A 26768-nucleotide genomic window follows, 5' to 3' on the forward strand; every position below is an offset into this window, starting at 1 on the left:
TAACAAATATCCAGTGAACTAAGTTTTAAAAATTAAATGGAATCAGAAAACAATGTAAATACTTTTAAGAGAGAAGATTGCATTTCATTATGGGCAAGCTTCACACTGACATCTGTGGGATAGCACTGAGCATACCAAGGTGGAATGGAAGTAGGGGGAGGGGAGGACATAAGAAATCTTTGGGAAAATAATAACTGAAAAAGATCAACCTACAGACCTAATAATTTACATAAAACCCAGGTCAAATATGAAGAGAACCACACCTACACACTTTATAGTCAAACTGTTGGGAAAATCTTGAAAGCAACTAGAAAATATGGTTTATCTCATATAGAGGAGCAATATAATTAACAATTGACCTCATCAGAAACAGTGGAGGCCCAAAGGTAGAAGATGACATATTCGAAGTGTGGAAAGACAAGGAACTGTCAGTCTAGATTGCTACATCCTTCAGAGGAAAGAGAAAATGTATAGTCTAGCCCAACTGCCTGGAAAAAAAATGTTAAAGACTGTCCTAAAGGCTAAAAGGAAATGTTATCAGACAGTAACTCAAATCCACTGGAAGAAATAAAGAATATTGGGAACAAATGTGGGTTAATTTTTACATGACATTTTAAGTATATTTTTCTTCTATTGGAAGACTATATAAAGCAATTATAACACTTGGATTTATAGCAAATATAGATGTGATATGTGAAAAAATAGCATGAATTGGAAGAGGGAAATGCAGTTATATATTAGTAACTTATTTTACCAAGTTAGTTCTGATCTAAAGAAGACTGATAAATTAAAATGCATACTGTAATCATAGTTAAAATGTCAACAGAGCAGGTTCTGTAAGGGAGAGCATGAGGAACTCTGCTGGCCTGTTTCCTAGCAAAACAACCCTAACTGCTAAAGATTTTAAAACATCCACTTAAAGACTGAAAATTGTCCTAAGAGCATATAGCAAGTAAAGACATTCATTGAATAAGATTTACTAAATCTCTGTCAACAGCAAAAGCCTGAAGCACTGAACCACATCTATCTCCCGTCACCTTCTGCTCATCCTAATGGAAATTCCTTGGTGATGGTTGTGGCCAAGAAGCTAGGTTTCCTATCCACTGAATTCCATCAGTCGCCAGGCTCGGCGGTCTGACAGCCTTTCCCCTGAGCTTGAGCCAGCAAAAGTCACTACAATCAGCAATGAAAACAAGGACATAATAATAATGGGACTGGAGGAAACTGGGAGTTGATAACTATGTTCATTGTCTTCACGGTGATAATTTCATGACAAATTAAGTTTAATAAATATGTGCATGTTTTACATGTCAATTTTACTTAAATGAAGTGGTTTAAAAACAAAAAAATTCCATTGGCAATGTCATCAAAAAGGAAGTTATTAGGTTATATTTAACAAAGGAAGGACGAATCTTAAGTACAAAACATTGTTAGAAAGCTATTCATGGGTTGGAAGACTTGAGCTGTCTTCCAACCCGTGAATTAGTTCCTCAATTTTATCTACGTTGGGGATTAGTTGCCCAAATTTATCTACGGATTCAGTACAATCCTTATCAAACCCCCAGCTTGTTTGAAGAAGTTTCTAAAATGATCCTAAAATTCAAAAAATTAAAGGGAACTAAAGTAGCTAAAACCATGTAGGAAAAGGAAAACAAAGTTGGGAAACGGACATTCCTGATTTCAAAACTTACTAGAAAAACCAGTAACCGAGACTCTCACTGGCATAAAGATGGATATGCACGTTGATGGGATTCAAGAGTCTGGAAACTACCCGCTTGGTGCGGGGGTGGGGGAAGCTATGGAGCTCTGGAGCTGAGGAACTCTGGAGCTGAGAAGCTGCGGCTAGCCTGCTGGAAACGCTGGCTCCGCCCCTTCCTCTAAGGCCCCACCCTCTTCCTCCGCTCCTATCCAAGCCTCGGTGCGTCTCCCAGCAACCGCGGCTGGCGTCACTTCCTGCCATTTAAACTTGGCGTCGGCGGGGCGCACTCGGGGATGGCGGCGGCCCAGCCCGGGAGCACTGGGCAGGCGGCGCAGCAAGGCCAGGCTGAGAGTCACCGGCCGACCCCGTCGTCTCCCGCTCCGCCATTGCAACTTGGGGGCCCGGTGGGCGGGAGCAGCCGGCACGAGAAGAGCCTGGGGCTGCTTACCGCGAAGTTCGTGTCGCTTCTTCAGGAGGCGCAGGACGGCGTGCTGGACCTCAAGGCGGTGAGCACGCCCCCAAGGGAAGCGGGGGGCGGGGGCAGAATCGGCGGGGGGAGGGGATGCTGGCCTAGAACCTGACCCGCCGCGTGGCCACAGCCCGGTCCGCGCTTCACAAAGAGCTGCTGTCCCGCGCTTTGGGCCCGCTTCCAGAGGTTACCGCTGTTGGGACTCGGTGGTTTCCATGGGTTGTTCTGATGGCCACCGTACCGGCTTTGTTCAAAACAAAAACAAAAGTTATTTAACCACACATTCCGGATGAACGAAGGAAAAAAATGTGACACCCCCCTCCCCCCGCCTCCTGCCCACAAAAATAATGGTAACGAAATCCTCTTCCTGGCCCACTTTTCATGGTCCTGCAGTTGTGGGGGACGTTCGGTGTGTGTGACTTGTTTCGGCACCAGTCGCAAATCTCTAAGGTGGGCTTTTACATGTCAAGAGAAGGGCTCCTCTGTTCCTTTGAAGTCGCTTGTGTCGTGAGGGCGCGCCCAGGCCTGGGCTCCAAGGCAGGTCCTTCAAACGACAACCTGCACAAGGCTGGTGGTGACACACAGTGACCTGACCGCCCCAACCAGAGTTTGCCAGCCAGGATGCAACAGCACGTAGGGACACAAGGTGACCGCCTCAGTAAAAAATCACCCAGCGCCAAGTTTAAGTAGGAACCAGGCTGTAACACACAAATGACACTAAGTACTAAGCAATCAGTTGCACTCACTTCAGACGCGCCCCCACCCCAGGCACTGTCGTGAGCCTAGGCTAACACCGAGCGCTTTACCCGCACCCATGGGAGTCCAGGACGCCCATCTGGCTGGACAGTGTAACTGTGGCCACCGGAATATCCCCTGACATTCACCTCTGAGAATCACCTCTGAGATTGCCCTGGGTGGGGTATTGCAGGTCCTCGCTTCCCCAGGTGTCCTCGGTGTTCAGTGTAGTGGCTGTGACTTGTCTGTCTCTGCTTTGAGCAAATGGGCCTACTGCATGTGTTTTGCATGAAGTGTTTTTGAGGTTCCCACCTGTGCAAATTCCTGTCCTCATTTCCCACAGCCCCTTCCCTCCCTAAATGGCTTTGTGGCAAATAAACCATAATAAAATGGTCATGAACAATAATGCATTCTGTTTAAAAATTTCAGTTATGAGGATGTTACAATAACACAACTTACAAACTCCTATTGAAAATCTAGAAATTCAGCTGTGGCCTGTAACTTGAGTAAAAGGAATACCACAAGTTTGGGGTTTTCCAGATAGAACTGAACTCTGAGGGCTGACTTGGAGTGGAGGGTTTCGCCCTCCACTTGCCTGGGAATATGACACAGCTGAGACCCATGTGCCCTTGGGTTCTTTGGCTTCCTTGCGTTCCATGAAATTGCTCTCTGGAGTCACAGGGCCAGTGAGCAGGAACTGGATTTGATATTTATTCACAGTTTCCTAAAAGTGCGGAGGTTTCTGCAATAACATTGTCTTATTAGTGATTTTTACTTCTAGAGAGCAATCACTTACATTTGTATGAAAAAATATATATTTTTCATTCATTTATATATGGGCATGTAAAATCTTATGTATCAAAAATTCTTACATTGAAATCTTTCCAGTGATGTTTCCTACTGTGTACCATAGTAAAACATCATTAACACATTGTAAATTTTTTTTCTTTTTTGGTATTTTATCATTAACACATTTTTGACATTTCCTCTAATGTAAAATTATAAAATCACATTTTTTTCTTACATTTTTACTTTGGGGGGTCTATTTCATCATAAGTTACTGACACCTTTGAGTTATATACTTGATATTTTTAAAGAAGCGTCATTTTTTGTGAATATCATGAATATGAAAATTATAACAACCTTCATATCCACATATCTTGGATACCATAAAATATCCAAGACCATATGTATGTTGTTTCTTTTCTAACTTGTGACCTATACAATACTACTGAACAGTAAGACAATAAAAATGAACTTCCACTGTAAAAGCTTATGCAGTTTATTAAAAATCAAGAAATAAAAAATGGAGCAAATTTAAAGCATGTGCATTTCAAAAATTCTGAGTCCAGTAGTAGGGAATGCACTAAATAATTTCTAGGAGAGATTTCTGTGGGCCTGGGTGCTAACTTGGAGATAAAACACTTAATGTACTACTTCTGTGGGGAGCTTTTGTGCCTCTGAAGTAAGCTGTTTCTTAGTTTTTAATTTCCTATCTGATTAATGTTCCCTACAGTCTCAATTGAGAGCACATAGTAGCCTCTTCCAGGAACTCTTTCTTACTGGCTTCCACCTAACCTCTTTTTTCTATGTGACTTTAATTTTTTAAACCTTGTTGTACAACTTGTCACTACAGTCTCAAGCCTTAGACATATATACAACTTTTTGTTACTGTTTATTATTTTCAATGAATAAATATGTGGAACTAAAGATGTTCCTTTTTCATACCATTTTATACACTCCAGGTAAAAGCAACTGTGGATCAGTGGTACCTGAACTGCTCCTTCAGGGCAGTTACATAGCTGGAGAACTTTTAACTGTATACCTATTTAAGTCTTTTTCAAAGTATGGAAGCACATTTGAAAATGTTTTGCCACAAATGTATTTCACAAATACATAATTAATGCCAAATTCTACCTGAGTATTCATTAACTTTCTGAATTTGTTTCCTATGAAACAGAATGATGGCTACTTTACAAAACAATTATGACCATTGAATTAGGTAATATCTGTGAAAGATCTATAATGATTATCCCATTACTGGTTTATAAAAGTTCTATATTAATTTTCTCTGTGTTTGAAATTAGTTAAAAACCTAAGATGGACATAGCACATTGTGGGACACAGTTGAAAATGTGTTCACTCAGGTTTTTTGAAATTCTCATTAAAATATTTCATGGGCAGCCCTGGCCAGGTGGCTCAGTTCGTTGGCACATCCGTCCTGTACCCCAGAAAGGGGGATTTGATTCCCAGTCAGGGCACATACCTGGGTTGGGGGTTCAATCTCCTGTCAGGAGGCAACTGATCCATATTTTTCTCCCACATTCATGTCTGTCTCTGTCTCTCTGTCCCCCCTCTCTCTCTAAAATCAATAAACATAACCTCTGATGAGGATTAAAAATACATATATATATAAAATAAACATATATAAAGTTATATACACACATATTTCATCGGCAGACTTGCTGTGTTACATGGGGTCATACCACCTTTCTTTCCAGACCACCACTTCGTGTGTGGACATGTGAGTGATAAATTGGTCATATGTAGTGAGTTTTGCATGTTTGTGGATTTGGATGCAGTCACATTTGTTTGTGATGCCCCACAGCACAAACACTTGAGAACACATGTATTGACAGCTGTACTTCAGAGAACAGCCTACTTGCACTGCAGAACCTGAGAGACAGGATATTTCTCTAGTTACTCTTTCATGTTCAGGACCTCATGCCATCAGAACATCCTTGGGCAAATGAACTGCAACTAATCCTAAACAAATAAAGCTACCTTGGGATCTGTCCCTCCTCCCAGAGCTCAAGATGGACTCTTTTAAAATGCACATGGGATAAAGCCCTGTTAAGCCCTTGTAAGGGATCTCCTAATTTTGTCTTGCCCAACTCCTAGCAGCATCACTGGATTGGATTTTGTTCCACCTGTACACATCACTTTGCTCACAATTGGTGACACTGTTAGAACAGGATTTCATGTTTGGAAGGGAGATCTATTCCTCCTGAGGGTTACATTTGCTTGTATATTTTCCTAAAAGTGGAGTTAGTGTGGTACAATTAGATGCTTCTGTCATGGGTGTATAAATCAAATCCTGTAACTCAACAACCTGAAGCACATGACTAGCTGAGGATGCGCCACTCTGCCCTGTGCATATCTCATCAGTACCCAGGCCCATCTCCAGGGGTGGAGAAAACCAATGATGCTGGAGTGTCAATGAAGCTCATTGCAGGGACAGCAGGGGCCCAGCATTCCTTCCGTTTTTCCCTCCTGCTCCTCAGGGGAATTTCACACTCTCTTCTCAGCCATTACCTCCCCTCCCCCTTCACTGCACCCCCATTGATGAGAAAATAAAAAGCCACCAAAAGGAGACATCCTGCCTCTCTCTACCTGTCTACCATCATACCGGCACCTTTATTGAAAGAACACTTATACCCACAGTTCCCTGCAGCTGCTGCCCAAGAGGCCCTGGTATTGTCCAGCTAGGACATGGTCCTCAGTGGTCCTTCCATGGTCCTCTCCAGGGATCAGTTGTCAGTGCTTCTGATTCCCTGACAGCAGTTCTTGAGGCATTTATCTTTTCTCTTCCCCTGGGCTTCCAGGACCTCCTCTCACCTTCTCCGACTTTAGGGCCAGCTGCCCCTTGTTACCCCTAGTCGACACATGAACACCTTGGCATGCCCTGCTCCATCCTGACTTACCATTGTGGGTATGGCTGCTAATGTGCAAGCCTCCTACAGGTCCTATCCATGTATGCTTTTGGGCATACATGTTGGCCATTTATATGCTCATGTGCTTAGAAGAGTATTTAGGAAATAATGTTGAGTTTTAGAAATCAAGGGTTAACCTTGGTAGTTAAGTGGTAAGAAATTTTGAAAATTGAGCAAAAACCGACATCTGATGGCCCTTTGCCTAGTGACCTAAGAGAGCTCTTGTGGTCTGGTTCATGCAAACTAGTCCTGGTGCTCTAACCAGTGAACTATAGTACTGCTGTATATGAGTACTTGGCTGTGGGTGACCCAGCAGCCTTGGAGGCCTGGACTCCCTCTCAAGGGGCCTCATCAGAGGAAAGGGAGAAATGTACCCACAACTCCAATTTCTACAGTTAACTTGGCAGCGACTGCCGCTCCTCAGGAAAACAATCTCACATGACACAACAGAAACTCTTGTGAAGGCAGATAAAACAGAAGGGGATTGCTGAGCACAAGGGAAGAGGGCGCCAGTGAGACCAGGCTTGGTCCTACTTACAATAGTCTGGATGGAAGAGCCTTACTTGCAGTTCTCTCTTGTCTCTGCCACATCCCACTGACTCTCCTGTCCACTGTCTGAGGCATGGATCCCCTCCCAGGACACCTGAGTGACTAGGCAGGAGTAACCTGGACATTTTGGTGGCACAACAAATGGATTGCTAGGACTGACATTGCACCTGTAGGTTCCAGATGTCTGTGAGGTGAGCTGTTGGTCACACATGCTCCCATGGAGGGAGGGTCCAGCTTGCAGAACTGGGTTTTATAGGAGCTGCTTTTTTACACAATCAAGAAAGTAGTGATGCCCCCAGATGGCTGATAAACCAGTACATGAAGCACATTGTCATTCACACATTTAGATAACTTGCTAACTGTTGTCAGTAAGGACACAAAGGTGTTTTTTCATGACTGCCATGAATTTGAGAATGTGACTGCACTTTCAGGTAGGCTCTTGACTAATCCACTGAAAAAGAGCTGTGGGGTCCCCCTTCTTTAAGTTTCCATTCATTATCTTAGGGAACAAGTGTCAGAAATACGAGTGAGGAACTAGTTAGAGGAACTGTCAGCATTCCTCAATTCAGTCATAACTTAAATGTTTTTATTGAACTTGTCAAAAATGAGTAAGGGTACCAAGCTCTTGTGTATATACCATTTGCTGGTACCATCTTGAACTAGAGCGTGATGCCATGTGTTCAGTTTTCACTGTGAGTTTAAAAAATGCTGATAGTGTATTTCAAGTTTTCACCATGTGAGTATCCATCCTTCAAAATTTCCCCACAAATATGTTGACTGAATTATTTTAAAAACTGCCGAGATATAATTGTTCAAAATTTCCTAAGAAGAATTGAAGTTGTCTCTAGACAAGACTTTACAAACAGAGAAATGAGATATGACAGGGTCGGCAGTTTGCAGCCCCAGGATTAGTCCATGAGATGATACAAAGTGTTCTCCCTATTCTTTTATTTCTGTGGGCTTTGTGTCCTGACCTTTTTGTTTTCTTCTCATTTCAACATCTGCTGGCTTTTAAATGGAATAATTTATGTGGTCTTCCCAGGGTGTGAGAGCTGCTTTGAACACACCCAGTCCTTGTTCCCATCAGCTGCCTGGGTCAGATCTGGGATTGGGCTTTCATGCTGTGAATTTAGTAACCAATGTTTGGGCTTTAAAGTGTGAATTGTAATTTATGTTATTGATCTTTGTTTCACTGGCCCCCGCCCTGCCTGTTTTTCTTTAAAACAGGCTGCAGATACTTTGGCTGTGAGGCAAAAAAGAAGAATTTATGATATCACCAATGTCTTAGAAGGAATTGACCTGATTGAAAAAAAGTCAAAAAATAGCATCCAGTGGAAGTAAGTTATAAATCAGTGCTCTGTTCTAAAACCCTGCTTTTTCTTCCCAGTGCTCTGTAAAATTCGTCGTTCCACTGTCTCTCCTAAGTTCTCTGGCCACACAGTGAGTCCCACTTTTCCAGGGACCTGCCTCTCAGGGCTTCTGTGCACCTCCCCATATGTCATTGCTCCTGAGTTAGGCCATTCCCTTGCTCTCTGCTGTTTAATTTATACTCTCCAAATTCAAATTGTAGCCCACATTTGGCACATCCTGCACACTGCTTTGTGTTCTTAATCCCTCTCCACCTAAGTGTTTGTTGGCCAGTTAAGTAATATAAATGCCTTGCGAGCAGAAACTACATCTTAATATGTAGAAATATGGACATTATAAATAATAATTCATCGAAACACATTTTTTCCTGTTAATTTTGGTGTGATTCTATAGTACTTTTGAATGTGACAGATACTTTGTTTCACAAATTTGTTTCTTTGGCCTTAGTTTTTTTTTTTCTCTTTAGTCAAAATCTCACTCTAATATTTAAAGGTTATAATTGATTTTATCTGTATCTCAGTGTACCTGTGAGATATCCCAGTGTGACTGTTTGGCCATGACAACTTTTTGTGCATCTGTCACCAGCCTGACCTTCCTGGTGACAAAAAGCACTCTAAAACATTGAGAATTTTTGTAATTTTGTTGTTCTTGACAAAAAATACTCTAAGCAAACACGTTCAGAGGTATGGTATTTAAATTTATTAATCCTTAATTTTTAGAAGAGTGGAAAGGTTTTTGTCTTGAATACATTGCTAATCAAATCAATCTTATTACCATAAAAAGCAAGTGATGTTAACCTGGGTATAATATGGGGATGTTGATTCTCACCTGTTTTTAAGAGGTGTAGGTGCTGGCTGCAACACTAAAGAGGTCCTGGAGAGACTGCGAGATCTCAAAGCTGAGATTGAGGACCTGGAACTGAAGGAAAGAGAACTGGATCAGCAGAAGTCATGGCTTCAGCAAAGCATCAAAAATGTGATGGATGATTCCATTAACAATAGATATCCTTTTCCATAAGTTACACGTGCACATATAGCCAGAGACGATACGTTATCTGAAATTTTTCCAGGTAGAAGATTGGGTACTTTGTTGTACTTTTTTTTTAAATTTTTATTTATTTATCTTTAGAAGGGAAGGGAAGGAGAGAAGGAGAGAAATCTCAGTGTGTGGTTGCTTCTGGTGCATCCCTTGCTGGGAACTGGCCCCTGCTGGGAACTGGCCTGCAACCCACACATGTGCCCTGACTGGGAATCGAACCGCAGTCCTTAGGTTCGCAGGCCTGAGCTCAATCCACTGAGCTACACCAGCCAGGGCTTGTTGTACTTTTTTTAGAAATTTAAGTTTAGGAAGTAAATATAACATTTTAGTGTTATGTTTTTAATAATTTAAAGGTTTTATAGTATTTTAGTCTTATATAGTAAGTCTTATATAGTAACATCATCCCTGTATTGCATTGAGAAAAAAAATTTCATCTACTTTTTTTTTTTTAAGATTTTATTTATCTTTAGAGGGGAAGGGGAGAGGGAGAGAAACATCAATGTATGGTTGCCTCTTGTGCGTCCCCCGCTGGGAACTGGCCCGCAACCCAGGCATGTGCCCTGACTGGGAATCAAACTGCGGTTGTTTGGTTCGCAGGCCTGCGCTCAATCCACTGAAGCTACACCAGCCAGGGCCCAAATTTCATCTACTTTTAGTTTACCCATTGATAGGATGTGATACACAAGCCAGTATGCTCAGGGCAACTGTGAACTTTAGATGTCATTGTGAAGTGCATAGGTTATTAATAAATCATTATGTTCCATGCTCTGAAGTGACAGTCAGCCACTCTAAGAGTTTTGAAAAATTAATGTTGGTTGGAAGGTGAAATATCATGAGCTTTGAAATCAGTCAAGGATACTTTCAGCATGATACTAAGATGGTAGGGTTCCAAGGCTGTATATCCTGTGTATCTTGTCATCTTCGGAAAGATGGGTGATACACTCCATGTTTCTTATAATTGCTGTTCTCTTAAGTATCTGTGAAGCTCATGATTCATGAGCATACCTGTGCTCTATGGAACATTTAACTGCATCGATCTCGTACCTTCATGAGCTTCTGACTAGGGTATACAGTTGTGTTTTATGTTGTCTTGTCCTGGATGCACAAGTCCATGATCTCGTTTGTTATTTTCTTTCTGTGGGTAGGAGCTCCTTAAGTTTTATAACAGTGGGTTTTCAAGATGGGTACTGTGGAGCCCCATGAACCTATTGAATTAACTGATCTTGGACCTTGCTGCACTGCTTTCCAAGGTTCTGGTCACTCCCAGTTCCCAAAATCATGGCCTAGGAAAGTTCTGGATGTGGAGATTTCTGTGGTTGTGGCTTCCTTTTCCCCATCAGTACCTCTCCTCCAGAAGCCTGTCTCCTTGATGAATAGGTTTTCCATCTGTCTACCAAGGATCATCAGATATCACAGAAATCTAAAGTGGCTTCTTCTCAGAGCCCAGGGTGAACTTTCCTTTTGGGGACCTTTGTTTGTCTTTGATTTTTCAGACTGAAGACTTCTGTTCTTTTTAGTCTGATGATAGCTAGGAGCCCCACAAGCATTTGTCATATTGTTTATTTTGGCTTCTGATTTATTATCTTAATGGAAATGCCTAGACCTTGATACAAATTTGTTCCTTAACTCTTACGACAGTACATTTTCCTATGTAACTCATGAGGATATCTGCAGTTGCTTTAATGGTAAGTATATTTTTCCTCAGCTCAGCCCATTTACTGCAGTGAATCAGAATCCTTTGTGCTCCCCAGTCATTATTGTCAGCAGTGGACACCTCATCTCACTCTTCAGTATGCCATATTCGTATGCCACTCATATTTCTGTTCCCGTGACAGTAACCGCTTTTCACAGGTCACATTACTTGTCTGCATTGGTGGCCATAAATTGGGTGGGAGGGGCAGCCAGGTCAGAGAGGGATGAAGCAACAATAGTCTCAGTCACAGTTTCAGTTAGTGGTGGAACTTGAATATGAACACTATGCTCATCAGCTCTGTTTATAAAACTGCAGCAAGTGTGCTGGTTACAAATGGAACACAGAAAGCATGAGGACAATTAGGGGATCGGTTTATAATCAGGAAAACTGTTCCTTACCCCATCCACCCCACCTCGTGATCTCCCCTGAAATGACAACATAGTGGATTAATAGCTGAAAGGGTGGGGCTGTGTGCCTGTCATTGTATCTGACACAAATAAATGAAATTGTGCATGTACATTTTATTTAATTGTGCCTATCAAGAGCATAGCCTGTCACTGACTTTTCAGGCAGATGTATGGCTATTTCCTCAATTGGCCACCATGGGGGGAGTCTTCTCAGTCTTCCTCAGAGACAGCCGTAGAATTTGCTTCACAAGTAAGCTCAATTAAATTGAAGATTTCAGTGTGTCACACTTTATCTCTGATGTTCCCAGTCATTTAAGTAGTTTAAATCAAGTAAACAATGTGATTTAATTGAGCTTAAAAGGTTTCCAGAGTCTCAAACTTAACATGAGACTGAATGAAAGCAAAATTAACTTGAGGTAGACTTATTAACTTCAACTTAGAACTTATAATAGATCTAACACTGTGCGTTTACCCTGTTCTGAGGAAGCCCAGTTTCCCCATGCCCGAGCCTGGGATTTAAACCCAAGTGTTCTGACTCCAGGATCCACCTTGTTGCCATTCTATTCTTGGATCGATGGTATTTCCTAAAATGTGAAAATCTTTGTTTCTTTCTGATTTTTTTTGACAGGTGACACACTTTTGGCCATTCAGGCACCTTCTGGTACACAACTGGAGGTTCCTATTCCAGAAATGGTACATGGGGGACTTGTTACAATGGACCTGCTGTCTCAAGAGACACAAATGTGTTTTCTTTCACTGAACATGAGCTAATTGTGTGTGAGCACCATCAGGTTGTCTGTTTAGGGTATTGGATATTAATTTGGGTGTCTTTATTACTTTAGTAAAATTGTAGATGTGACTGAATGAATTTTCTAACATTTTACTTTTTATTTGATTTTATTAGGCTACAGGATATCAAGGGATGAGTCAAGATATAATAAATAATCTTAAAACAGCAAAAAATTTTGTTTCACTATGTCTGTAACTGATGTACCAATCTTGACTGAAGAAGTTCAGTTTAAATATCAACAATAATAGATTGCTTTAAAATCAGGCCTTTTTAAAAACATTTTTTTGGCCTATTCAGTCAATAATACTTACTGACTGTGTAGTATATATTTTACGATTTTAGTTTTGGATTCAGAATTCCTAAAACTGATTTGAAAGCTGTACCAACCAAAGAAGGAGTAGAAAAATAATAACTCTCATTCACCTTGCTGCCTCAGCTACTCTAGAGGTTTGTTTTTAGGCATCTATATGACTGGATTCTGAAGCCTTAGGATGTAGATAACCTTTTAAAATACGGGGGTGGTGCACTTACATGTCTGTAGGAAAAGTAGTGTTTTTTATTTTGCTGACTGTAAATCAGAGAGTTTGACTTGTTAAATGGTTGCCATTTAACAAAGTGTGTTGAGGTGACAATTTCCACAGCAGCCTACAACCGGGGTGGTGTTCACACATAGGGAGAATGTGAGGAGTGATTATATTAAAAATGGAAGATTGCCATAATTCTACAAATGAGAGCTTTTGATGCTGTTTTTGAAAATAGCTTGCTTTTGGGGACAGGTCAGGTGGCTTAGAATCTTAATATCATGTCCTATTCTTGGGCTCCACTCTTGTCTTGACTTACTGCCTCTCTTTTGTTGTGCAAATTTACTTAGTCCCTAGTAACTTTATCTCATTTTTAATGTTAATATTTATTCATTTGGTTATACTTAACAACTTCAAGGGTCAGAATGGACAGAAGAAATACCAGATCAACCTAAAGAGTCATTCGGGCCCCATCCACGTGCTACTTATAAATAAAGAGTCCAGTTCATCTCAGCCCATGGTTTTTCCAGTCCCCCCACCAGATGACCTCACACAGCCCTCCTCTCAGCCCTCTACTCCCGGGACTCCGCACAAGCCCAGCCCAGCCACTCGAAGGCCCCCTGTGCAGCCCACATCTGAAAAGGACCAGGGCCCCCAGCATGTGCCGGCCACAGACTTAGCTTCAGGTGGGCCCAGAGCCTTTATTTTAGAAAGTCATAGCTTGTCATGTGACTCTGTTATCTGATACAGGAAGGAAGTAGGAAGCTTAGTTTAATCAACGTGTATTAATTTAGTGTCTGTATGTGTTCAGCAAGTGGACAGGTTTTATGAGGGAGATTTAAAAACCTGTCCTTTTATATATATTTTTTAATACTGTATTTATTTTTAGAGAGAGGGGAGCAGAGGGAGAGAAACATTGATGTGGGAGAGATGCATCGATTGGTTGCCTCTCACACCCCTTCAATTGGGGACCTGGCCCACACCCAGGCATGTGCCCGGACTGGGAATTGAACCTGCAACCTTTTGGTTAACAGGCCAGCACTCAAATCTACTGATCCACACCAGCGAGGGCTATATTATTTATTATATGTTTGATTGTAATTATATGTATTATCATGTTTTTTAATTATTACTACAGATTTAAGATACGTATTTTTTACACACACAATCTGATTGTATATTCAGAAACATACAATGTGGTAGAATGTTATGTGGTTGAAACTGTGTAGAACTAAATACTCAGGAAAAGAATGATGTTTAATGGGTCTAAAGCTCAGTTTTCTTTAGGATTCCATTTTCAGAAGTAGTCAGCATCCTTGTCACTATTTAATACGTCTGTTTTTATATGAGGTTTTACTTTGTACAGTTATCTCTCAGTTCCTCGAGGACAAATTATTGACATGTGCTCTAACCACCTTGAAGAACAGTCAGACTACAGAGTATACAGTGACATGCCTCCTTTCTTCAGTCTTTATTGCTGTATCTGGAGAGCATACTTGCTCAGTGAATGACAATCAATGCCCATCTAGTCAGAGTGCTGCAGATTATTCCAACCTGCACTGTGCAGTTTTATTTGTACCTTGGAACATGTCCTGGGTTGTAGCAGGAGTCTGCTGCCCTGGCTGTTCACGGTAGTGCAGGGTGAGGCTGTAAGGGTCTGAGAGCACATAGAATATCACTCAGTGTAGAGTTCCCACACCCTCCCTCCTATGCTCCCTATAAGAATTTCTACCTTAGGGCATAGGGATGCACAAAAGCAAATGTGGTCCTTAAAAAGCCTGTCCTCTTAAGTATAATCTAAAGGGGGTGAAGAAAGCAAGCAAGCTCTGTAAGGTTTAACTCAGACCCAGTTAGTACATTGGCTTCCACTAGCATTCAAAAAATTCTGAGAAGCTAATATATGTATATGATTTTATACTTGGAATAGTAAGGAAAGTAATTTGGGGTTGGATTGAAGAAGGTCTTATATGTGAGACCGAGTGAGGAGGTAGTGGATAGCCAGTGAGGGTCTGTGACCAGGGAAGTGGCTTGTGGAGGACTACACAGAGTGCTGAGTGCTGGACAGACATGATTAGGGCGAATATGCCTGGGAAGCAGAAGGCAGAGGTACTTGTGCAGCTGAGAACCTTAAGGCCAAAGAAGTGTGGTGACAGTGGGTATAGAAAGAGAAATAAATCATAGGTGAGAAATACTGTTTAGGCAAAATAAGTACTATCTGATGCGTGAGATGTGGAGATGAAGCTAATAGGAGGAATGGAAAGTGACAACTGCCCAAGGTCAGGTGATGCAGAATTACAGTACCACTCACTGGCTGTAAAACCTAGGAGTCTGTTTTGGGAGGAGGATGAGGCTTTTGGTCTACATCTTGAGTTTGTAAGTTTAAAAGGAGAGGAGGTGTGAATGAAAATATCTTTCCATAAAGTTCCAGTATATAACTTTGTGCTGTTAAGCTGCTGCTGATTAAGTATAATTACATTTAGTGTATATTGTGTTGAAATACAACTAACTGCCTTTACTGTTACAGAAATGACACAAAACATTTATCACATTTCTCTTTCCAGCAGGATCTATTAGTGGAGATATCATTGATGAGTTGATGTCTTCTGATGGTAAGTAATTTAAAATTTTACTAACTACCTTATAAGCAATAATGCTTTTCTGGAATTTATAATGGCACATAATTTATTGTTTACTTAATTTACTATGATGTCATAAAAATTCTCCTTTAATAACATTTTAGAGTAAATTACAGGCATCCTCTTGCATTTGTCTTTGCCTCTGTTTCAAGGGAAGAGTCCATAAGGGGACACTTACCCCGCACTGAGTAAACTTCTAAGTGGGTGGCACACTAGCCCTTTCACTCCTCGAGAATCTGGCCAAGAACACTAAAATAATATAAGTGCACAGGTAACCAGTCTGAAAACTCAGCTTTGTGCCCTAGCTGGTGTGACTCGGCTGGTGCATTGTACCGTAGACAAAGGTCATGGGTTTTGATCCCTGGTTGGGGTCCCTACAAGAAGACAACCCATCAGTGTTTATCTTTCCCTTCCTCTCTCTCTAAAAGCAATGAAAAAAATGGCTTTAGGTGAGGGTGGGGGAACAGCTTTGTAAGTCATCCCACTACCATGGGACATGAAGTTGACTGCACTGTTCCTGATATGGGCCATGTTATCATCTAATCTAAAATCCTCTTAAAAATCAGCAGCTACAATATTGTAATTACTTCACTGATAATGCTTGATTTCACCTTTCTATAAGTTCTTGGATTTAGAGTCCTGGCCCCTAACAACTATAGCTGAGACCTGGGAAGGAACAGTTGTTACATTAGCAAATAGAACTGTAACCACTTCGATTCCTTTAGCATTTCTGAAGAAAGAGAACACCAACACTTATTTTATTTTTTTATTCAAGAAAAGTCATATTTATTTTATTTTTTAATATACTTTATTGATTATGCCATTACAGTTGTCTCATTTCTCCCTTTATTCCCCTCCATCCTGCACACCCCCTCCCCCTACATTCCCCCTTTAATTCATATCCATGTGTCACAAGTTCTTTAGCTTCTACATTTCCCATACTATTCTTGCCCTCCCCCTGTCTATTTTCTACCTACCATCTATGCTACTTATTCTCTCTACTTTCTTCCCCCTTCTCCTCCTCCCACTCCCCTGTTGCTAACCCTCCAGGTGATCTCCATTGCTGTGGCTCTGCTCCTGATCTAGCTGTCCACTTAGTTTGCTTTTGTTTTAGGTGTGGTTGTTAATAACTGTAAGTTTGCTATCCTTTCACTGTTCATATTTTTTTAATCTTTTTCTTAGTTAAGCCCCTTTAACATTTCATGTAATAAGGGCTTGGTGATGATGAACTGTTTGAACTTGACCCTATCTGAGAAGCACTTATCTGTCCTTCCATTCTAAATGAAAGTTTTGTTGGGTAGAGCAAACTTGGATGTAGGTCTTTGGATTTCATGACTTAGAATACTTCATCCCAGCCCCTTCTTGCCTGTAAGGTCTCTTTTGAGAAATCATCTGGCAGTCTGATGGGAATTCCTTTGTAGGTGACTGTCCCCTTATCTCTTACTGCTTCTAGGATTCTGTCCTTCATTTTAATCTTAGCTAATGTAATTATGATGTGCCTTGGTGTGTTCCTTCTTGGGTCCAACTTCTTGGGGACTTTCTGAGCTTCTTGGACTTCCTGGAAGTCTATTTCCTTTGCCAGATTGGGGAAGTTCTCCTTTATTATTTGTTCAAATAACTTTTCCACTTGTTGCTGTTCTTCTTCCCCTTCTGCTACCCCTATAATTAAGATGTTGGAACATTTAAAGATGTCCTGGAGGTTCCTAAGCCTCTCCTCATTTTTTTGAATTCTTGTTTCTTCATTCTTTTCTGATTGCGTGTTTCTTTCTTCCTTCTGGTCCACTCCATTGATTTTAGTCCGTTTTGTTTCCATCACTATTGGTTCCCCCTGCATTTTGCTTCATTTCACTTAGTGTAGCCATCATTTGTTCATCTAATTTGCGACTAAAATCAACCAGTTCTGTGAGCATCCTGATCACCAGTGTTTTGAACTGTGCATCTGATAGGTTGGCTATGTCTTGGTTGCTTAGAAGTATTGGCTCTGGGGCTTTGACCTGTTCTTCTCCTTGAGCCATAATGTTTTGGTTTGCACCTGTTACGTATGAGGGGCAGAGCCTTAGGTGTTCACGGGGGGGGGGGGTCTACCCAGTCACTGGGTTGTGACTGGGGCGGGGTCAGAGAGGGAGCAGTGGGGTTTGTTCTTCTCTCTTGAATTTTGGTCCCCTCTGCTGCTTCCCACAAGCAAATTGGGTCCTTCTGGTGCTGGTTCCCGGGTGTGTGGGCTTGTGTACATTCTAGGACCCTGTGGGTCTCCCCAACGAAGTTTCCTGTGAGGCTGGGAGCCTCTCCCAGCACCTCAACCCCCGAGTTTTTCCAGTCAGTGCTTTTAGGCTTTATTTCCTGTTGCTGGGTTACATGGTCTGTCTCACCGTTTTTAAACCTTCCTGGTTTATCTGCACGTGAAAGTGTGTCCACGGTCAGCCAACCGCCTTACGCCCCCTCTTACCGGTCTGGATGAATGGTTCGTTGTTGGATTGGTACAGTTCAATTTTCTGTCTATTTTGGTTGGTTTTTTGTTTCTAAATCTTTGTTGTCCTTAAATTTGGTTGTGTGAGGAGGTACAGTGTTTCCACCTACACCTCAACATCTTCAGAACACCAACACTTATTAACCTAAGTCTACTTTATTCTGTTTTCAAAGTAGTAGCTCATTTAGCAAATGAGAGAACATACTTGAACTCATGTTTTTTAATCATGTTATTTTAGTGACAAGTCAACCAATAAAAATTATAACCTATTTCTGAAGCTTATGCTTATAATCAATGCATAATTATCTTTAAATAGTCTTTCAAAATATACATTAGGCACAAGCCATTCATTTGATAATTGCTTTTCCCGTTGTATTTTTAAATTCTTGTATAATATAGAAACCATAATTTAATGGACAGTTTTGTGTTTTGTGTTTGGAGAAGCCGTCATTAACCCTGATCTTGTGCTGTTTGCAGTGTTTCCTCTCCTCCGGCTCTCTCCAACCCCAGCAGATGACTACAACTTTAATTTAGATGATAATGAAGGAGTGTGTGACCTGTTCGATGTCCAGATACTGAATTATTAGATTCCATGGAAACCTGGGACTGTTATCTACCTCTAACTGTGTAATATTGTAGACTTCCTAATAATCTAAGTATTTATAATGAACATAACACCTGCTTAGTTTGCTGATTCTTAAGTCTCCTTCCCTAATACTTTCCCGCTTCATAAAACTTCAACCATGAACACAAAGGGCTCTGTTCCTTCAGGTGAAAGTGATTTAAAACCCCACACACCCCACCCTCTAGTAACTACATTCTGGGACTTCAACTTTTCTGACTCCTGTTTGTTACTCTAATGAGGAAAGTTAAAATAGGCTTAAGGTGATCAGAAAATTAAAATGTTGGCCAAGGACTCATCATTTATTTGTGTTGTGCTTGTATTGCCACAAAAATTTCCATATTTCTGTGTGTTCCAATCCAGACAGACATTCACTGCCACATATAAATTGAAGGGTGTACACTTAAATATCGTCACTGTTTCCATGAACAGTTTGTGAAGTGCCTTCTATTTTAGCACTTTAAGTTTATCGTGTTTGGTTGACTTCTGGCATTCTACTTTCCTAGATTATAGGAAAGATATGTTTATGTAGTTTGTTTTTAAAATGTGCCAATGCCTGTACATTAACAAGATTTTTAAAAATAAAAATGTATAAAACATTTAGTTTATTGGTGTTTTGGGGGAATTTGACGCATCACCAGTGCATTACAACTGAGCCATTAATCTTGTAGCTTCTTCAACATTAACTGGTTCATTTTCATGACACTGCTGAGGAATCTGGAGGGAGGAAAGCGTTACACAGTAGTTAAAAGTTTTGATAAGAAAGGTGGACAAAATGACATGATCTAGTATCCAATTTAATTTCTTGTAGTCATACCTTTGGAAATAGAACAGTTAAGTTCTCATGTTCACACTCAATGGTTTATGAATATGCTATACATACTGTATAGCCATGTATACCAGAGAGCCAAGTACTAAAAATTACATGCAACTTACAGCTCAGGAAATTTGGGATTTAATTTATTAGTATTCAGTTTAGTAAAAGGAAATGATTTCTACCCACCAGCTGTTTCTGCAGAGGTTCGAGGGAAAGGCCTTTTGAGAAGTGAGCAAGCTCCTTCTGTATGTCAACAAAAGCTTTATTCATTCTGTTAACTTTTTCATCATTCATAATGTTTATCTTTTTAAAAAAGAAAAAAAAATTAATCCATGATCTCCTGACCATTAAAGTTAAAATATATTCAATCTTAATTTAACCTTTTTAAGCCTAAAAGCTAAAAAATGTAACCAATTTGCAGGGAGGATTTACACCAAAACTTTTAGTCTTATTGGGGAATTTTAGACAAAAAGGTTCTACTTTTTTTAAAAGAATTATGTGGAATACTCCATACCTTGACTTGACTGATATAAGCAGACCAAAGCATAGACCACACTCCTAAATAGAGCTGTCATCTCTTACCTGTGAAACAAGGAGCCTGGATCCCCTGCTTAGTGTCCTGCTAACATTAGTACCTCTTAGCCCCTCCTTGGCCTGATGGAAGTCACTGGCAATCAAGCCAACCACGTTGGCAGCCCCCCTCTATTAAATGTGAACAGTGGAGTAGTGGTTCTATTCTTCCTGCTGCTCCCAAGCCATTTCTCCTTCAAAACTCATATCCTGTGTACCTTATACCCCTGGACCTATTATCTTCTCCTTCCCTTCCCCACTGTCACCTGTGAACTCCAGAATTACTTGCTCCTTCATGAAAGTTGTTGAACCTCGGCTCACTGATCTCTTAGGCCTGATGTCACTGCTTAGTAGCTTCAACAGAACTAACCCTATGGCCTCGTCATCTCCTAGCCTCATTCACCTAGTTTATTCACAATTCTTAAATCTCACTAAACCTCAAATTCCATTATTTTTCACTTCCCTACCCTCACTTTTCCCTTTAGGCAGCACAAATTCCATGACCATTATTTCTCCAATCACTTAACTCTCCTTAACTTCTCTCCCTTAGTCATACTTGCTTAGCAACCTAGTCAACTCTCAGACTTTCCTGAGCCTACAACTGAAGCCATAGAAAATCATAATTAGGTGAGTGGCTTTTCTTTAAATCCATGGCCACAAACTTCAATCTACCATTTACATGGTGCCTGGCAACCTTATGCCCTCCTCACATAAGTTAGGCTCCTTTCTAAGAGAACACCACCAGGCTGCCTAACCGTGTACTTTCCTCTCCACCATTTCCCACCAGCATATATGAAGCTTCCAGCACTTTTACGTCATGAAATAATATTCAGGATCTTTGCTATCCACTGCCTGGGAAATGCTGCTCCCAGCGCCTCCCTGCTCTAGCTCCTTATCCCTCAGGTCTTGGGTCCAATGTCAACTCTGAAGATAACTGTCACTCCAAATCCCCATATTACCCAGCTTTACTTCGTTTATAGGATTTCCAGTCATAAAACTGCTCAATCAGAAAGCTGAACTCAACTAGTACATGAAAACTGAAAAATTAAATGTTACATTTCAATGGGCTATTAGGATTATTACCAAGACCCGACGAGTTGCCACCACATATTACTTAAACTTCAAAACATTTTCTCTAGTAATATACTATATCTTAGTGAAGAAATTTCCCGTTTCCCAAATATTTTCAGTAAAAACAAAGAAGATAAGCTCCTTTTGAGATTTTGCATTCTAAGAAATATTTTATCTTCATTTGACATGTTCTCAAATATGTGAGTTCAGAGATAAGAACTGATTTTAATAACAGGTTTCTTTCTTTTTCTGTGTTCTAATAAAGCACTCAAACTGTTATTTGGAGCCTCACACATTCACAATTATTTCCTTTTTTTACATTTGGATTCAAGAAAGGGATGTTATTTTTCTCCATTTTTTAAAACAAATAACTCCTTCTGCCCTTGTAGGAAAGGCTAACAACCTGTTTTAAATAAAAGGATTCAAATTCTCAGTGGCTTGACCATTATGCTTTGCTTGTGAACATTAAAGTCAGGATGCTTAATACTCACCTTCTTAAGCTTAGTGGTAACTGGTTTTGCTTTACTCTTAACCTTAAAGTTTTTCTGGCTGGCTATGTGAAATACATTCCTGGACTTCTGCCCTTTTCGTTTATTCTTGGCCATTGTCTAGAAAAGAAAAGGAGCTCAATTAAGCTGCCCACATTTGTGACTAAATCAGTTTTTAGAGTAAAGGGACCAATTAAGATCTAAGAAATTCCACCAACAGTGCACTATGGTTGAAGACAAATACCGTATGATCTCACCTTTCACAGGAACCTAATCAACAAAACAAACAGACAAGCAAAATATAACCAAAGACACTGAAATAGAGAACACACTGACAGGGACCAGAGGAGAGAGAACTTCAGGGGAAAGGGGGAAGTGTTTGCAGGAACAAGTATAAAGGACACATAAACAAAAACAAGGGATGGGGGGATGAGAGGGAGGTGGGGAGGGCTGGGGGTGGGCTGGGATGGGAGTAAAAGGCAGAAAACTACTTGAACAATAATTAAAATAAAATTTAAAATTAAGAAAATTCCATCTTACTGCTGATTATTTTTTTAATAAATATATTTTATTTATTTATTTTTAGAGGGGAAGGGAGGGAGAAAGATGGAGAGAACATCAGTGTGTGGATGCCATTTGTGTGCCTCGCACTGGAGACCTGGTATGCAATCCAGGCACCTGCCCTGACTGGGAATCAAACTGATGAACCTTCAGTTTGCAGAGCACCATTCAATCCACTGAGCCACACCAGTGAGGGATACTGCTGTTTTTTTTTTTTAATTTGCTGTATGTATTAAATTATTTCCATGTCTTTTCTGCTGTTGGAGTGCAGAGTACTTATCTAATTCTTTTCTGCATCTCCAGCACATGGCCCATAGAAGACGTCACATTCATTTCTGCTGGTTGAATTATTAACATCAACACAACAGTTTTGTCGACTCCCTACAGCACATCCCACCAAGTGAACCATCACCATCCATCCAGCTAGATCATATGCTACTATATCACCCTGGTGCACATCATACCCTAGGGCTGACTCCTTCCTTCTTTCCATTTTTGTCTACTTACCCCACTTCCTCTCCTGTGTGCCCCTCCTCAAAATCAGTAATTAATCTTGCACTTCCTACCTCCCCTCCCTTAAATTACTTACACGATTTTTGGGTCACCTCTCTATGAAAAGCTCTTGCTTTGAAACTTGAGATATTCTTTGTTCTATAGCCAGATGTGCACTAAGCCTGTAAATTCAACCTTAGACACATCTCTCCAATCTATCTTTAACAATGAACATGAATAATTTTAAAAATACTAATAGTTAAGGACTTCCAGCCCAAATGAAGGCATAGGTAGATACACTTTGCCTCCTCCCACAAGCAACAGGACAACAAATATAAAAACAAAAAACTACAATTGCCAGAAAATCGAACTATGTGGAAGTCTGACAACAAAGGAGTTAAGGAAGAAACATTTATCCACACTGGTAGGAGGGGCGGAGATGGGCAGACAGGATACCCAGCAGGGCAGCAGCTGGAGGACTGGGTGGGAGAGGCAGCAGCTGCTCCACCCAGTGGTCCCATTCTCACATGCAGATAAACCAGGAGGAACAACTGGGGAGTGAGACAAACCCCACAACCCAGGGTGCCAGTGGAGAAAAGGAAAGCCTCAAAACCTCTGGTTGTAAGAACCTGAGGGAATTGTGGCAGCAGAAGAAACTCCCAGCCTCACAGGAGAGTTCACTGAGACACACAGGGTCCTAGAACATACACAAACCAAACCACCTGGGATCAGCACCAGAAGGGCCTGATTTGCTTGTGGGAAGCAGGACAAGTGACTGAAAGCAGACCCAGAGTCAGGCAAGGGGCATTGTTCCCTTTCGGGCCCCTCCCCCACATACAGCACCACAACGCAGTGACATGGGTTGCCTTGCCCTGGCATATACCTAAGGCTCCACCTCTTAGAACACAACAGGCACCCAAAGACAAAAAAAAATGGCCCAAATGAAAGAACAGATCAAAGATCCAAAAACAGACCTAAGCAAGGAAGAGATAGCCAACCTACTAGATGCAGAGTTCAAAACACTAGTAATCAGGATGCTCACAGGAAAGGTTGAGTAAGGTCACAAAATAGAGGAAGAAGTGAAGGCTATGCAAAGTGAAATAAAGAAAAACATACAGGGAACCAACAGTGATGGGAAGGAAACTGGGACTCAAACAATTTGGAGCAGAAGGAAGAAATAACATTCAACCAGAACAGAATGAAGAAAAAATAATTCAAAAAAAATGAGAAGGCCCTGGCTGGTATGGCTCAATAGACTGAGTGTCAGCCTGCGAACCAAAGGATGCCAGGTATGACTCCCAGTCAGGGCACATGCCTAGGTTGCTCAGACCAGGTCTCCAGTAGGGGGAGTGTGAGAGACAACCATACATTGATGTTTCTTTCCTTCTCTTTCTCCCTCCCTTTCCCTCTGTCTCAAAATAAATAAATAAAACGTTTTTTAAAAATGAGGAGAGGCTTAGAAACCTCTGGGGCACCTTTAAATATTCCAACATCCAAATCACAGGGGTGCCAGAAGGAGAAGAACAAGATCAAGAAATTGAAAACTTATTTGAAAAAAATCATGAAGGAGAACTGCCTTAATCTGGCAAAGGAAGTAGCCTTTGGGGAAGTCCAGGAAGCTCAGAGAGCCCCGAAGCTGGACCTAAGGAAGCACACACCAAGGCACATCATCATTACATTACTCAAGATTAAAGATAAGGAGAGATTAAAAACAGCAACAGAAAAGGAGTTCCCAGAATACTATTAGCTGATTTCTCAAAAGAAACCTTACAGGCAAGAAGGGGCTGGACAGAAGTATTCCAAGTCATGAAAGGCAAGGACCTACATCCAAGATTACTCTATCCAGCAAAGCTATCATTTAGAATGGAAGGGTAGATAAAGTGCTTCCCAGACAAGGTTAAGTTAAAGGAGTTCATCATAACCAAGCCCTTATTATATAAAATGTTAAAGGGACTTATCTATGAAAAAAAAGATCACAAGTGAAGTGACAACAAACTCCCAACTCTCAACAACTGAACCTAAAAAAAAGAACAAACTAAGCAAACAACTAGAACAGGAACAGAATTACAGAAATGGAGAACACATGGTGGGTTATTAGTGGGGATGGGGCAGGGGAGCATGGGGCAACAGTACAAGGAATAAGAAGCATAAATTGTAGGTACGAAGTAGACAGGGGGAGGTTAAAAATAGTGTGGGAAATGGAGAAATCAAAGAACTTGTATGCACAACACATGGACATGAACTAAGGGTTGGGAATGATGGTGGGTGGAGGGGAATAGAGGAGAGAAAAAATGGGACAACTTTAATAGCATAATCGATAAAATACATTTAAAAATATTAATAATTAAGATTTGCTGGGCTCTTACTAGGTGTACCATGCTTACGTTTTATATGCTTTGACTAATTTACTCCTCATAACACTTTGATGGGGGTACTGTTTATCCCCATTTTACAAATCAACTAAAAAGAAAAACTGATGCAAAGGGAAGTTAATGTGCCCATTATCACACTGGGAATAATCAGGTAACATCAAGATTCAAAGGTAGATCTAGTGGCCTCTCCTGTACAGGGAGGGGCATAGTAGGTTTACAGTTGTAAGTATGTGAGACAGTTTGTTCTTGTATTATTTATTAATTATTGTATTATTTTCCCTACGGAAAACTAAACCTACCTTTGGCCAACCCTATATAAATAAAAATGCAATACAAAAATATGACATAATATTTACAGAGTTACTGCTATAGGCCCTAGGTACATTTGGTTGGACTATTGGCTGGGCAAACCATACCTATAGTCCAAATCAGGTCAGGTACCTGTCTTTGTAAAAGTTTTATTAGAATACAGCTATGATCAATCGACTGTGTATTGTCTATGGATGCTTTCCTGCTAAAACTGTGGCCCACATAGCCTAAAGTATTTACTATCTGGCCCTTTATAGAAAGATTGCCCACCCCTGGCATGAGCCACATGCATTAAAGTCTGTCCAGCATAACCCATGAAATGAATCTTCCAGTGTTAAAAACCTGTGACGGCTCCTCTAGGGCACAAGAAGCAATATGCTGTCTTTACTGCTGGAACCCCGGATCCACCATACATCTGCCACCTCTCCATATGCACCCACCTGCTCTGCATATTGTTCTCTGAAGATACTTGAACATTCTCGTTTTCTTCCCTTTGCTCACACTGTACCTCTTGACTAAAGTTTATATCCTCCATGTTTGACCTCAAACAAGTATGTAACAGCAACGCTTTTAACCCCAACAGTACTTAAAAAAACGAACGCGATAAAAAATACATAAATATAGAAGAAACTGAACATACACATAATAAATCCCCCCAAAATTAAATAATCTACAATCCATTCAATATTAACCAAAATCCAACCACTCATCTAGTACTCATTAATCAATTACTATTATTTACCAGGTATGGCACACACAAAATGACAAAGGCAGTCAAAGGCAGGTTCAGGAAGAAGGTAATATTCTATCTGGGGAGACAGGAAATATCCCTGACCACCACGTGGAAACCATGGTAACAACAGACATGACCAAAAATTGGTCTCCGGCCCAGGGCCGAGGCCCACCGACCGGACAGCCTCAGAAGTCAGCCTGAAAGAGCACGGAGGATCCGGACCCAGGCAGCGGTGCAAGGACCGCCAGTCCCGCCCCGGCCCCGAAACTACCCACCAACCTCTCACCTGACGAACTTCAGACACTCTCACGCGGCCGTCCCAGCTCTCCACACAGCACAGCTGTAGGGCTTCGGCCGAGGTAGCCAATTAAGCTTTCTCTCATAGTTTGGGATTCCGCCCACCGAGTAGTGCCCCGCCCACAAAGCGAAATCCTACTCGTGAATCGTCGGAAGACAAGCCAACCAATCAGAGCCCAGCCAACCGATTAGAGCCCTGCCCACAAAGCTGCACCGGACTCGCAGAGCGAAGGCCCAATCAGTAAATGAAACCCTGCCCACTAATGAAACGGACGTGTTTCCGCGCTTCGGCTGGTTCCCGCCTCCTGACGTAGTTGCGCCCACATTTGTTTCCCAGCACTGTAACTTCCG

The 26768-nt window shown here is 41.1% G+C and overlaps 2 protein-coding genes across 5 annotated transcripts; one reads left to right on the plus strand and one right to left on the minus strand.

The window, feature by feature from the left end:
• Positions 1-1952: 1952 nt before the first annotated feature.
• On the plus strand, positions 1953-19306 carry E2F5 (E2F transcription factor 5). 2 transcript variants are annotated; one of them, XM_037137044.2, is made up of 8 exons: positions 1953-2205; positions 8393-8502; positions 9373-9534; positions 11213-11256; positions 12300-12364; positions 13401-13668; positions 15544-15591; positions 18563-19306. In XM_037137044.2, the coding sequence occupies exons 1-8, from the start codon at positions 1993-1995 to the stop codon at positions 18670-18672; spliced, it is 1020 nt and encodes a 339-aa protein (XP_036992939.2). In that variant the 5' UTR covers positions 1953-1992; the 3' UTR covers positions 18673-19306. The 2 variants fall into 2 exon arrangements, with proteins under 2 accessions (XP_036992939.2, XP_036992940.2); XM_037137045.2 differs by having other exon boundaries at positions 15547-15591.
• Positions 19296-26536, minus strand: RBIS (ribosomal biogenesis factor). 3 transcript variants are annotated; one of them, XM_037137050.2, is made up of 4 exons: positions 26400-26536; positions 21657-21773; positions 19711-19827; positions 19296-19424 (listed from the first exon to the last, which is right to left on the minus strand). In XM_037137050.2, the coding sequence occupies exons 2-4, from the start codon at positions 21768-21770 to the stop codon at positions 19353-19355; spliced, it is 303 nt and encodes a 100-aa protein (XP_036992945.1). In that variant the 5' UTR covers positions 21771-21773; positions 26400-26536; the 3' UTR covers positions 19296-19352. The 3 variants fall into 3 exon arrangements, with proteins under 3 accessions (XP_036992945.1, XP_036992942.1, XP_036992944.1); XM_037137047.2 differs by having other exon boundaries at positions 26407-26534; XM_037137049.2 differs by lacking the exon at positions 26400-26536 and adding an exon at positions 26130-26355.
• Positions 26537-26768: the final 232 nt, after the last annotated feature.

The sequence above is a fragment of the Artibeus jamaicensis genome, unplaced genomic scaffold (assembly GCF_021234435.1).
Source record: "Artibeus jamaicensis isolate MK-2021 breed Jamaican fruit bat unplaced genomic scaffold, CSHL_Jam_final scaffold_916, whole genome shotgun sequence".
Taxonomy (NCBI): Eukaryota; Metazoa; Chordata; class Mammalia; order Chiroptera; family Phyllostomidae; genus Artibeus; species Artibeus jamaicensis.

What these genes read in the sequence shown, in the direction of transcription:
- E2F5 (XM_037137044.2), top strand. Translation starts at nt 1,993, where the DNA reads ATGGCGGCGGCCCAGCCCGGGAGCACTGGGCAGGCGGCGCAGCAAGGC. An exon ending in TATCTGCAGTTGCTTTAATG is followed by an intron (nt 11,257 to 12,299) that starts GTAAGTATATTT and finishes TTTTTTTGACAG; the next exon opens with GTGACACACTTTTGGCCATT. An exon ending in TGAGTTGATGTCTTCTGATG is followed by an intron (nt 15,592 to 18,562) that starts GTAAGTAATTTA and finishes TGCTGTTTGCAG; the next exon opens with TGTTTCCTCTCCTCCGGCTC.
- RBIS (XM_037137050.2), bottom strand. Translation starts at nt 21,770, where the DNA reads ATGGCCAAGAATAAACGAAAAGGGCAGAAGTCCAGGAATGTATTTCAC. An exon ending in TTACCACTAAGCTTAAGAAG is followed by an intron (nt 19,828 to 21,656) that starts GTGAGTATTAAG and finishes TTTTTTAAAAAG; the next exon opens with ATAAACATTATGAATGATGA. An exon ending in AACCTCTGCAGAAACAGCTG is followed by an intron (nt 19,425 to 19,710) that starts GTGGGTAGAAAT and finishes TCCTCCCTCCAG; the next exon opens with ATTCCTCAGCAGTGTCATGA.